A 14,058-nucleotide genomic window follows, 5' to 3' on the forward strand; every position below is an offset into this window, starting at 1 on the left:
GCATTAGGAAGGGAACCTCTTCTCCCAGACCTGGCATCCTATTCACCCCATCTCACTAACACCTAAACCATTACAGGGTAATGAGAGTGGAGATTGGATTCCCTCGGGTCTGTTTGGGACAGTTATTATTCTCCCTCTATTGGATTTCATTATACAGTGCCAATAATGAGTTCCTCTGCTATCATCATTTTGCATTTTCATTTTGTTTAGTTTCAATTTGGTTTCAGTGTTATCCACCTTGAGAGTTGTGAATGGGACAAAGTTGAAGGTTTTGCAGTATTTTTTCCACTGTGTTTTTGAGGTCTGCTGTGTTTTTGTTTTATGCCCAAATTATGCCCTGTGGAACCTATTTGGAAACTCTAAAGTAATTAAGATCTAGGCTTGTTAAAATTATAGTGTATTAAACAATAACAGTGCCCAAACACAACGTAACATTGTGGTGCCTGTCCTGAAGGCAGAGAACTGGGACTGGAAATACATTTAGCGACAAAATTAGCTTTTAGACATTTCTGCTTCATTGGAAAGCAGAGTAGAGTAGCGCACAGTAGAGAGCGACAGGAGAAAGGAGAGAGAAAAGAGATAGAGAGGGGATGGATTGCAAAAGAAGGTCAACAGTTGAACTCACAATTGTAACATCACAAGCAGATATTATTAGCCCGAGCCTGATGATCCACAAAGCAATGCCAAAATTTTTAATAAAGACTTGTAAAAATGTATTCAGTTCCAAGGCCTGGAACGCTGTGTATGTAAATGTTCAGAGATGAATGAAATACCACATGGCACACAGAGCCATTCAGTAAATAGCAGACAAATCAGAAAGCTATCCTATTCAGTAACATCCAAACAGCCAAACTTAAAACCCTGAAACTGAAGCTTGTCTCCAAATCTCCTGACGTGTTGCTTGAGATTTATTTATCAATGGTATCTCTTTTCAACACACTGTAGGCTGATTGAAATTGTAACTGGAGTAAGTACAAAAAGCAATAACCAGTTGAATAAGAGGTGACTTTTTGCAGATGAGGTTGTGCTGTATCCCCTCAAGTATTGACGTTGGTGCAATATTTCATATCTTAGATTGACTGAAAACCAGTTTGTACTCTGTTGAAGAAGGATTTGGGCAGATATTCAGATAGACTCTTCAGTGAAAAGAACTTGACTGACATGGTTGTTTTTTTTCTGTGTAAACACAACCTACATCATATAAAACTGACTACATTAATTTATTTAGCCTAGCTCACTGTAGGTGTAGAGATATTAAAAAAAAGAAAGAAAAATGAGTAAATGGAATACCTTTTTCATCTTTGCAACAAAATGCATATGGACGTCTGGTAAGAAACGATATTACTTGAACATTTAATTAAAGCAGAGCAGAAACACTTGCATTAGAAAAACAGATGTGTCACTTTTTATACAGTTGCTCACAATGAGAATCAGCCACAATTTCGAACCGTCTGCAGGGGTTTATTTTTGTTTTTTTATTTTTTTTTGTCTCATGCCTCAGCCCATTTACAAATCCTCCTGAACTTGTTTTTTTTTTTTTTTTCTATGCCGTTACCTCTGGCATCCAATTCGCATGCTGCCCACAACTCTGAAAATGCACTTTTACCACTTTTTACAACTCCTTACAAACATGTTAAGTGTTGTGTAAATGTTTCAACAACTCAGCTGTTCATCTTTTGAGTACACCCTTTAGGCTTTGGGAAAGGATAGCATCTGTGACGCACGCACACACACACACACACACACACACACACACACACACACACACACACATGCAGCAGCAACAACATCAATAGAAGCATCTGTGTTTGTCAAATGGTGCGTTTTCTAAATGCTTTTTCTAAAGGCTTTCTTCATAGCTTCTTTTTCCTGTCTGGAGGTTATTGTTGCTACTAAAACTGTCAGGTTGTCCCAGGCGTTACTGAAGACTTTATTAACGCCACTTTAAACTTATTTTCACAGCTTCTCCAATATTGTTTCCAGAGTAGTTCATCTCAAATAAATCATTCATCAGATATTTCTTGTCGGTTCATCGACGACAACAACATGTTGAGCGTGTCAAATGTTTACCAACAAGGGCTGTTCATTTGAGTTGAGTGTGCTATTCTCCCTTCCTTCATTGTCACTCAAGCACAGTTATGCTAATGAGTTCATCATTCCTTTCTTGGTGGTCGATAAAGACTGCATCAACACTGAAAGATATATAATGCACTTTTTATGCACTATTTTAGTCTATTCCCCCACGTTTCCCTATTTTACATGATATAATAATATTAAACAGCAATCAGTCAGCATTTGATGTTTATTCTTTATTCCCTTTAATTCCCTGCTTTCTTAATCGTTTCCTGCTTTTGTTTTCTGATCCAGGACCAGTTAAGAGTGTGCATGCAGTGCAACAAATTGAAATTAATTCACAATACACTGTTTGAGCACAAAGGCAGTAGCATCTGCTGTCACAACCAATACACTATAAACTACTGACAAACACTGCTAATTGAGTATGAACACTAAGCTCTTTAGCAGTAACCATGGATTCCCTCGAAGCAAAGTGTCTCTGCAGGCGATCTCAGGCAGTCACTGTCTATGAAGGCTGACAGTAAAAGTGCAGTATATTGTTTATGTGTGTCAGAGACCTGATTTTCTTTTATTGAGCCATTAAACTCATCTTTCACACTTTACAGGTATCATATCCCATAACGTACTGTACATACCTAGTGCCTAGCATATACTGTAGTCTCCACATACATATACTATATTCTTTGTGTGTGGCTGTAAAAATACAAGCTCCCCACAATGCAAACTTCATTGGCATTTATATCTAATTGCAATACATGTAAAAAGGAATACAAATAAATTGTATTTGAATACAGAATGTTTCCCCTCCTTTATGAGAGATTACACCATGTTTAGGCAATTCATTTTGGGTTGGAAAAACACAAACAGGTTATGAGTTAAGCTAATAATTATAGGCATCCTTTATAGAAACAGTGCTTCTTAACACAATAAAGCTTTGTGACAGTGAATGCCTTTTCCTTCTGCTTGTCACAATATTATTATAAATGTGTCAAGTCAGGTCCAAGTTACCATGGCCTCTTAATCTGTGTTATTGATTCTTAACATCCTTATTGATTTATGTCATCTGCCTTTGACTGAATAACAATAGTGAACAGCAGTAGCAATAGTCACAGTTATTGACCTAGTTATCAAAGAGAGAAAAGATTCAAATGCAGGATTTCAATACACACACACACACACACACACTGTGTGTGGGATATTGTATTGATAAATTCACACCAACTATCAGCATTTGAATGGTTTCATTTCAAACATTAGGCTGCTTATGTTCAGTTGTCAATATTTCAAAAATACAGCTGATTATATGTGATTTATATGATATATGATTTAAAATTATATTCTTTTGTAGCCTAAGCTATTTAGCTAATAACTTAAAACAATAATCTGTGACAAATAATTTTATTGTCAGATACATAAATGTTGTTTGTTTTGCAACACTCTATAGGCAATTGAAATAACACAATAGTGATTCAACCTGTACCCAGTTCATGAAAACTGTTACATTTGGTGTACGTAACAGCCGCTGTCTGGCAGGTTTTTTCCGGGAAAAATCCTCTGGCGCACAGAAAGTGATGCGTTTTTCCCACGGTGCAGCCGAGGGCATCATGAGGCAAATTCAGGTCAGGCAGTCAGTCAGTCATCTGTCACGTCTTGAGATGATGCGCTTCATCAGAGTTGGTCTGTGTATTGATCTAAATCGATCTCTGATGCGCGTATCATGTCATGTTTGTCATTTGGAGATGTACAGACAGCAGACCAGCAGCATTGAACTCAATCCAGTGAGTCTCTGGTGTGAAAACAAAAGTGAAAGGTAACATTCCACAATGTGTTCCAAACTTGCCTGTGTTAGTAACAGGATTTGTAAACAGTAACACGTGTTCTGGTGCTCTACAAACTTAAACGGTAGGTAACCTTATTACCTTGTGGTATTTAAGTAACGTTAGTGGACTTAGGTAATTGAACCGTGTTGCAGTGCTAATTGAACACACACGCGCCGTGGGTCTGTACAGGATCTGTGCTTGTTATGTTTACGGAAGCAGCAATAGCAGTTTGTTTGGAATAAACAGAAGAAAAGCTGGGTAGGGAGCCTGTGAATGGGAGTGTTTCTGTTTTGCTATCCTTTATTAGCCACAGTCTACATTGAATTACTGTATTATTATGTTGGGCCAGTGCCTGCATTTAAGGAGTTGTCAATATAATGTTATCGGTTGAGTATTTGCTTACAGCTATCGACTGTAATAGATGATCAGAAATAATATAACAAAACAGTTATCACATCATTTTATGAAACATGTTTGATGTATTTATATGGAGTTGACATTACTGCAGACATGGTCATTCTTACTGGCTTAAATTCTGCCGTTTTGTTCTTTGTAGGCACTTCACCAGTCTCACTAGAAAGCCCAGCTTGTTTGTTTGGAAGCAGTGGCGACGCTGCAAAGTGATTGCTGTGAAGTGGAGGGCAAAAACACCACATCAATGACCGCTCATCACCAAAGATATCAACAACATAAAGAAAATAATCTCAGATAACAGTAATCCATAAATCAGAGGTGTCACACTTTTAATATGGTGGATGTTTCATTTCTATATTAAATGAAAGGTTGTGATGTTCAATCAAAGAATGTTTGATGAAAAAATAGGTTATTGAAAGAGCTTCAGCAGGAACTGAGGCATGGCTTTTCACTCAAGAACATAATTGATTCTGATATGTTATTACCCCAAGGGATATTTTTCCAATTTTTCACTACAAAATGCAATTAGAAATAATTACTAATAAGGCAATAAGGCAAAATATGTAGTAGAAGTAGTTCGCCAGCAACATCACAGGTTTACAAAAGATGGCTGTCACTGAATTACTGTGCTGTGACATTAAAAAGAGTAAAATCAATAAAATAATCTTCATGAAAACATCTTTAAAATCCATTTCTGTTCAGGAGTGTTTGCGAGGCAGGACAGAAGTGACCTCTGATCCCTCTTGATACGGCATCATGGGATTGCCAGTTGGTTTGCGTTTGTAGTCCGGCGCCCAGAGTGGTGCCTGCACAGCTGGGGGCAGCCGGTCTCTAAAGGGGGATTTGAAAAGACTCCTGGCAAAATCCAGGCACAGATTTGTAAGTCTCTCATCCAAAGGTTGAATGCAGCGGCTTGAAAGAGCCTCTGAATATCCTTGGTACCTTCTGCCCAGGATAATTCTACCGGCTCTTTCACCGCAGTAGCATTCAATACATGCACAAATTTAGAAAACCTCCTATAGAAAATTCTTAAAACATTTCTAGGTAGCGCACAAGAGCAGAGGGAAGGCATCCTATGGTGGTGCTCTCTTCAAAAATGATCATGACATGCAGGTATTGTATTGTCAGACATGTGCGCAGGGTTCATACAGACAATGACTTTCAATGACTTTGTCCAGCACTATTTTTCTGTTCATAAAGACTTTTTAACAACCGTCAGTGCGTTAAATCATAGATTCACATTTTCACGTGCATTTAAATCATCTTTCCCACAATATGTCGGTTTCCTTGTCTGTTTTGACTTGCATTCTGTCAAACACTACAAACATTATATTTATTTATTTATTTACTTCAAGGTCTTTTTAAGCACTTCCCCACATAACAGGCTTATTTTCCAGGTATTCCAGTACGTAGTTAAATTCAAGCACTTTCAGCACTTTGAGGGCCTTGTGCTAACCCAGTGTACACCTTGCTTCCATCACTACTCTCCCCCCATCTCTCATTATGTGCTGTATCCTTGATTCAGCGGGTCCACCGGTTTATAGAAGCGTCACTGCATCAGTCACCAGATGTGTGTGTGTGTGTGTGTCAGTCAGAATCAAGGTCAGACCAAGAAGACACACACTCACACACACCTGCCCACGTACCTGCCCCTTTCTCCCAATCATCTGCGCTCCTTCTCCACTATACCAGCCCCTAAACCTCCACTCCCCTGCTGACCGGGAGCACTGGCCCCGCTTGCTCCCTCTGGGACTGTCTGTACCCTCTGCCTCCCTGCTAGTGCTGCTGAGTGGTGTACACGCATCAGGCCGAGGGGCAGCAGATAGGCCGCGGGAGCCTAGGAGCCTGGCAAGGAAATCAAAGTGCTCTCAGTGAGAGTGAGTGGCCCGGCTATCGAGGAGCGGCTAACAGCAGTGGCCCGCCTGGCAGATAGTGACCAACACTTCTATAGTGTGCAGTGCACTTTCTGCTCGTCCTATAGAATAAAGGGCTTGCTAAAAGCCCCACACTACTGTCTGTACTAGGTTTGATAGCATGTCATACAAATCTTTCTGCAGGTCCGGTGTCAGTGACATACAGTCACATATAAGTCAAGGTCTTCTGCAGTGTTGTAGTTGCCATGGAGACCATATCCCATACCAATATATCTGCAATGCTGTATATAAGAATTTAAGATTTTGGAAGGAACATTTCATTCATTCATTCATTCATTGTCTTTACCTGCTTATTCCTACTCAGGGTTATGGGGGGCTGGAGCCTATCCCAGCATGCACTGGGTGGAAGCCAGGGAACCACCCAGGACAGGTTGTCTAACACAAATAAACGGACAATGACACTCACACTTATCGGCAATTTAGAGTCTCCAATCCACCTGACTTGTATGTCTTTGGACTGTAGCCGCCCCATTTCCCCATTTCACCATTCACAAACCAATGAAATTCAAAATTCAAGCCAAGGAAATTCATGACAAAGAAGTAGCAAAAATACTAAAGCAGCCCTTCCAGTACAGTGGACAGGCAGTAAGGATGACCATTGCTCTACCATCAAGAGAGAGAGAAAGATAATGAAAGATGGGAGTTAAATTTGTGGTCTCTAAACTATGGCTGGGGGATACAGAAGGCCATAGAGCACTGAAGAAGATCTGCAGGAGTGAGTTAAAGCTCACAACTGCCTAATCAAGCCAGCAAGTGTAACAGTATGCAGGAAGCGACCTCCCTCATTACGCTCACCACCAGGGTGCTGAAAGTCATCCTGTGTCTACCGCTGTCAGATGTTTACTGAAGCTTAGCGCTCCAGACAGGAATACCATGGATGCTTTGAGTAAGAATGTAGTAAACTGCTGCCGTGGTTTTGAAAGTCCGGGACCCAAAAGTGTGTCAGAGAAAGTTTAAAATGGGTCCCAAATATTATGGAAAGATTACTTTCAAAAGCTAATGTTCACAAATAAAGTGTTTGTCTGTAGGCTAGTAGGATAGCAGTTTAAAACAGGATGCATTTTGGTGCCTAAACTCTAGTCTGTAAAATTCAATCATCTTGGTTTGAAAAACAAGCATAGCACAAGTTACATGCTTGTGAGAATCAAATCAAATCACCAATAACAGCTCACAACTACAACTTAACAACTAACGTTAATATGAACATACACTTTGCAAGGCTGTACAGTATTGCTACATCCTCAACAAATGATTAAGCCCATTTATTCAAAGAAACAATATGGTAGCTTTATTTAGCACATTTCATACACTGAGGCAATTCAAAGTGCTTAATAGTAATAAAAGTAATAATATAAATAAATAATTAGTAATAAAATAAATAAATAAATAAACATAAATAAAATAAAAATAAAGACATAGATAAAGAGACAGTGCAAGAGGATTAAAAAAGTGAAAAGTGCATTAAAATCACATTTAAAAGAAAAAAAAAGATAGAAATAAATAAATATGTACTATAGGCCACCTACATATCCCTTATTTAATTCAAAGGTCATTAAATGATGGAGGATTTAACTTGAAAAACAACAATCACGCTGACATAAGCTGGTAAACCAGCAGCTAATTATATATTTTTACACTGTGCAAACAAATACGATTTTATTGTAAACATAACACAAAGGTGCTGGTTGCAGATGTGTGTTTTATTTCCCATCGGTTTGCTTCAAATCACCATGAAAGTCATCTTACTATCACAGGCATTTCAGACATGCATAATTTTTAACAAGGACCCCTGAAAATCCTACAGTCTCTCAGCAATATCACCACATGCAGAGGCTTGCCCATCTGGTAAGCATAAAAACTGAAGATGTGTGCCAGAGAGAAAAAAAGGTAAAAGAAAAAAAAAGAAAAAAAAAAAGACAGTGAATTAATGATTTTTTTTTCTCTCAACAGATAAATGTAAATAGAACAAAGAAGAAAAACAGAGAGTGCTACAAAACATTCAAAACCTTTTTTTTGAACATGAACTGTTTGGAGGATGAAAGCTAATGCTGAAACGCATTGGAGATTTGTAAGTGTTTTTAATGTCCCTAGATGAGCCAATGAAATAGAGGCTTTTTAAATTTTTAAGAAGAGTGCTTTGGACTTTTGTTTCATTCAGATAAATGTAAAAGTTGTCTTCCCTGCCGCACCCCACCCTCCATCACCTCTGCGCTTTATTTCCCAAATACGACCTGCTGTAAAATCCTCATCAAAAAGACGTGCAGATCTCTGGAGAGGGCCCATAATGGAAGCTATCTGACTATTTCCTGGTACAAGCCGTGTTCCATTACGACGGGTCAGCCCGGTGCAGAGCTCCGTTCGAACGGCAGACATCCTTGGAATCACCCCAGAGAAACCGAGACAGGCCCATCTAGCTACACAGCAACAGCAATTTGCTGTAAGGACATCTTCAATATCCTGTTTACTGCCTCAGCCAAAGTCAACCTGAGTTTACCCCCACCGACATGCACGTCATCTAAACAGAAACAGACGTGAGTGTGTGTGTGTGTCCCCTGACCTGCCCCTCCACACACACACACACACTGCTAGATGTTCTGCCATTACAACAGTGTCATAACACAAGGCACTTTAAGGCCAATTGCTACCCAAACCACCCTCTCTCTGGCCTATAAGTCACTTCTATTGATCGAGCCACTTATCCCTCACCATCCATCCATCCGTCTATCTGTCCAGGCATGACCATTCCTTGGTGTTGGGCTCAGGTCGTGTGGGGCAGTAGTTTTCTTGCAGCCGTGTGTCAGTGGCTAAGTTGTGAAAGGTGATATGTGTTAAGTGTCTGAGATCCTGAGAGCACTTTACAGCCGAGAGCTCTGTCCTTGAGCCCCGGCTGGGAGAGACGAGGAGAGAGGAGAGACAATGCTGCTATAGGGAGACCTTGGCTTAGTTTGCCTTTTCATACTGTAGATACAGTAGAGAAGACACTCAATGTCAACAGGTTTGTCAGGCAGTTGGGTTAAAATAATATGGTTACATTTAAATGGAAAAATGAATTTTACTGTCTAGGGTCGTGAGATGCCCGGAAATAAAACGAATAAGAGTCAATCTTATTAGAGGTCAATTTAGGGGTTTAGAGAAGATGCCTGGCTGAATGTTATAATAATAATAATAATAATAATACATGACATTTATATAGCGCTTTTCTCGGTGCTCAAAGACGCTTTACAAACACAGGATAAACAAATTTAATAGAGATATATATAAAAGATAGAAATAGATGAGAAAAGGACGTATACATAGGGAGGAACGGGGGAGGGGGGAGGAGAAGAAGATTAGAGGTCAAAAGCAAGAGTGAATAGGTGGGTTTTGAGGGCTTTTTTGAAAGATGACAGAGTGTTGGCCTTTCGGATGTGGCTGGGGAGGGCGTTCCAGAGGGAGGGGGCGGCTGCAGCGAAGGCCCTGTCGCCCCAGGTCCGGTGCTTTGTCCTGATGGTTTGGAGCAGGTTAGCGTCTGCGGACTTGAGGTGACGGGTAGGGGTGTGGTGGTGGAGGAGGTCAGAGAGGTAGGGGGGGGCCAGGTTGTTGATGGCTTTGAAGGTGGTGAGTAATATTTTGAAGTGAATCCTGTATTTGATCGGGAGCCAGTGGAGGTCATGGAGGACAGGGGTGATGTGATCCGTGCGGCGGGTGGAGGTGAGCAAGCGGGCAGCAGAGTTTTGGACATATTGGAGTTTATTGAGGACATTGTTTGATGAGCCATATAGGATGCTGTTGCAGTAGTCGAGCCTGGATGTTATGAATGCATGTATGAGTGTGTCAGCGGCGGAGAAGGATAGAGAGGGTCGGAGACGGGCGATGTTCCTAAGGTGGAAAAAAGCTGTTTTTGTGATTTGGTTTACATGAGGGAGGAATGAGAGGGTGGGGTCGAGGATGATTCCAAGGTTGCGGACGTGAGTGGAGGGGGTGACAATGGAGCCATCGATGTTGAGTGAGAAATCCTGGGTGGAGCGGGTGAGGGAGTTAGGGCCGATGATGAGGACTTCAGACTTGTTGCAGTTGAGTTTCAGGAAGTTCTTTTGCATCCATGTTTTGATGTCAGTGAGGCAGGTGGTGAGGGTGGAATGGGTGGCTACGGAAATGGTCTTGGTGGAGAGGTAGAGCTGGGTGTCGTCTGCATAGCAATGAAACTGGAGGCCATGATGGCGGAGGATCTGTCCAAGTGGCAGGATGTAGAGGATGAAGAGCAGGGGACCAAGTACTGAGCCCTGGGGGACACCATGAGTGACTGGGGCAGTGGTGGATTTGCAATTGTTGATGGAGATGAATTGATGTCTGTCGGAGAGATATGATTTAAGCCAGGAGAGGGCAGTGCCGGTTATGCCAAGGGAGAACTGGAGGCGAGTGATGAGGATGGAGTGGTTGATGGTGTCGAAGGCAGCGCTGAGGTCAAGGAGGATGAGGATGGAGAGGGAACCAGAGTCGGCAGAGAGGAGAATGTCGTTGGTGACCTTCAATAGAGCAGTTTCGGTGCTGTGTCTTGAGCGGAAACCGGATTGAAATGGTTCATAGAGGTTATTGGAGTCCAGGTGAGATTTTAATTGGGAGGCAACAGCTAGCTCTAAGATTTTTGAGAGGAAGGGGAGGTTGGAGATGGGCCGGTAGTTGTCGAAGCTGTCAGGGTTGAGTCCTGGTTTTTTTAGTAAGGGGGTGACAGCAGCGAGTTTGAGGACGGGGGTACGAGACCAGTGGACAAAGAGGAGTTTATAACTTTAGTGATCAAAGGAGAGAGTGAGGGGAGACAAAGGGGACATAGGGAGAGAAAGGCAGTTCTATTTGATGTTGGGGCAGATGTTAATTATGGTATGATAGAACTAAAAAGGCAGGTTTTTCATTTCAGTGTGACATTTGTCCTAACTAAACATACTGGCCCTCTTACCAAGTTCATACAGCTTTGTGCACAGTTAGAATCCTCAATCCACACAGAGTATGATAAACATGTAGTGCAATAAATATTTGATTTTCAAAGCAATCATTGCGTAATTTGGGTATAATCTTTGACACAAAAGCAAAATGATTGATCAAGTTTCGCAAACTCTAAATGTGCACTTAAAAAATAAAATATGAAGTGTCCTTATACCCTTGTTTTCATCCGTCACTTTCAAACGCACATTTTAATCAGCTGAGAATTTTTGCCCCCCGAAAGATAATTTCCATTTCATTACATTCTCACTCACAGCCAGCTTTGTTTGGCTTAGCCTACATTTGCCTTTGAACATCAACAGCACCTTTTGTCTGAAACTGCTGTAACGTTTCCAGCACTGATCAGATAGCAGTTCTGCTATTTTTACTTCTAGATGCAGGCACTGGCCCAGAAAAATAAGATCTGAGTTGATTAGTGAAGCCTGCAAACCCTTTGTGGCGAATCATAAAAGGAGGCCTTCATCTTCATCTCACGATACACAATAGAATTGAAATATGCAGATATAACTAAATAACAGGCAGTCCCATTCATTTTATTTAAACACACTAAGGATACCAGCTATCTCTGCTGAACCATCAAATGAACATGGAGACATTTTAAGAAACACATTTATTTTAGAGCAATCATCAAGTGCTTAGTCACTCCAAAGGGAGGTGAGGATCAAAGTACATCGCAATCACAATACTATCAAAGAGCCCCGTCATTTCCTTGACTCATCCCTCCAGGTCTCTTTGTCTGAGAGTCCTCTGCCCTTCATCCCCTCTCTCAATAGGCCACATCTTTCAATTTCTTGAAACTTCTTAGGTGAATCCTGTCAAAGTTAAAATGTCTGATTGTACATTCTGTCAGTGTGCATCCTCCCATTCAGTGAGCAATGGGATCAATGATTACCGGGGTATTAGCTGAGGCAGATCAGCGCCCTGTGGAGAGCAGGGTCCTCACAGCGTGAAAGAGCACGCACACACACGCGTGCACACACACACAACCAATTACACATTGTAGGTAGAAAGTTAAGCTTCTGCTCAATCTTATTGAGCAGCAGACGTGTTGAAGGATGAGGAGATTGACACAATTCACATATGATTCAGTGTACAGTATGGCTTATAAACAAGTCTCGATCTTCCTCTTTAACCCCCCCCCCCCTCCCCCCAGTAACAATGTAGTCAATGTGGCAGCCATTATATTAAACTAGAGGTACTAACAGTTGAAATCTTGACATTCCCATCCGTCGGTGCTTCTCTCATCTTTCCCTTGGATGAGCATGACACCCTCCCTCACACCAGCTCACTAGTCAGTTAATCAGGCAGGTTCATTGCGTGTGAACGACCCCAACAGCCCCAGGCCGGCCTGTGGACCAGCAGGCAGGCGGGGCGCGGCTGGATCAATGTGCTGATGTGTGAGGGAGACAAGGCCAGTTGAGACCCCAGGCCCTGCAGCCTCCCCGCTGCACTCTGTCAATTCCACTCATCTCCCTCCGTCGGCTTGCCTTTAGGATCCGCTCAGCTGAAGAAATAAGTGGAATCCTTCACCTGCTGGAGATCAAAATCACCTGGAGAGGAGAGAGGCAGGAAAGGGAAGGAGGGAAAGTTTAAGTCAGTGGAGAGTAGTTTGAGTAAGTAAATTACCTGTACCGCAGCCTGTAACATTAACAGGACTTAATGATAAAGTCGAGGAGATAGGCATAAGTTAATTAGTTCTTCCTTGGCCCATAACTAACCTTCATACCAAGTTTGTGCAAATCCGTGACCGACTTTTTGAGATATTCTGCTATCAGACGGACGGAGAAACACACAGACGCAGAGGAAAACATGACCTCCTTGGTGGAGGTAATAAACGATGTTGCCGTAGAAAGCAGCAACTTGTCAGGTAACGTTGCTACTCTTTCTGTGAAACCAGCTTCACAGTCCATTTCCCCATTAGCTTGCTCTTAGCTTGTTCTACAGCCTGTGACCAACTTTAATACTCACACAGCCTAGCTCGACCTGAGAATGACTATAAGGTAGAATCAGGGAGAGAGGCTGAAGGCACCTGAGAAGTTGAATAACTCACCAGAAACAAAATCTTCCAGACTAGATGGACTAGCTCTTCCACTCTCGTAGGGATATCATGGACTTAAAGGTCACGTAAGACAGCTGCCTACACATCCTGGCATTTTTGAAGCTTTTAGAGGAGAACTGCTTTGGATCCTGGGTGTGGCGTCACATGATAAGAGTTTACTTTCAAAACCAGGCTGTAGTTTGCTCTGATGTATCCTGAATCCAATGCAAGGACTGAGTAACCATCCCCATGAGGGGGAGAGTTTGTTTTTTAAAGTGGGCCTAACCCAATAACTTACTTTTTACTTCTAATAAGTATATTTTTAAGAAATATTTCAGCAAAGTGACAGTACTTCTACCTGAATAGGATATTTTAGTACTCTTTCCACACCTGGATGATGCCCTATCTAGCGTTCTGTGTCACCGGTTGCCTCCTGCGCTCCTAGCCTCCCTGACAGCTCAATGCAACAGGAGCAGCTGCAGAGTGGTGGGGCAGAGAGGAACGGCGCATTAAATGATTATTGTTAAAACTGCCATGCAAGAGATGAGCTAAGAGTTTTCCGGGAAATACGGTAACACAATGAAATCCAAAAAATCATTGGAAATTAAAAGTCTTTGTCTTTGACTCTTGCAAACAATTAGATGACTAAAATGGTGCAGCCCTAGTGGTATCATTTGATACTGGATCAAAATAAGAACCATTTAATAAACCTCAATAACTAATTTCAGGATCTTGGTGGTGAGGATAAAGGGTTTCAGTCCATTTCCAGTGAGGTTGGTATTGAGCAGTGTGTACAGTA

The 14,058-nt window shown here is 41.6% G+C and overlaps 1 protein-coding gene across 3 annotated transcripts in view; it reads right to left on the bottom strand.

Moving 5' to 3' along the window:
• Positions 1–11,847: 11,847 nt before the first annotated feature.
• Positions 11,848–14,058, bottom strand: part of polrmt (polymerase (RNA) mitochondrial (DNA directed)) — a 45,887-nt gene continuing 43,676 nt past the window's right edge. For all 3 annotated transcript variants that reach the window (XM_071521498.1, XM_071521497.1, XM_071521496.1), the window contains exon 21: positions 11,848–12,771. In XM_071521498.1, coding sequence (XP_071377599.1) covers positions 12,722–12,771 — 50 coding nt within the window. In that variant the 3' untranslated portion in view covers positions 11,848–12,721. The remainder of the gene's footprint in view (positions 12,772–14,058) is intronic.

Source organism: Centroberyx affinis, unplaced genomic scaffold, assembly GCF_046629955.1.
Source record: "Centroberyx affinis isolate AG114_WGS23_722 - 3 ecotype Tasmania unplaced genomic scaffold, CSIRO-AGI_Caff_v1 ptg000893l_1, whole genome shotgun sequence".
Taxonomy (NCBI): Eukaryota; Metazoa; Chordata; class Actinopteri; order Beryciformes; family Berycidae; genus Centroberyx; species Centroberyx affinis.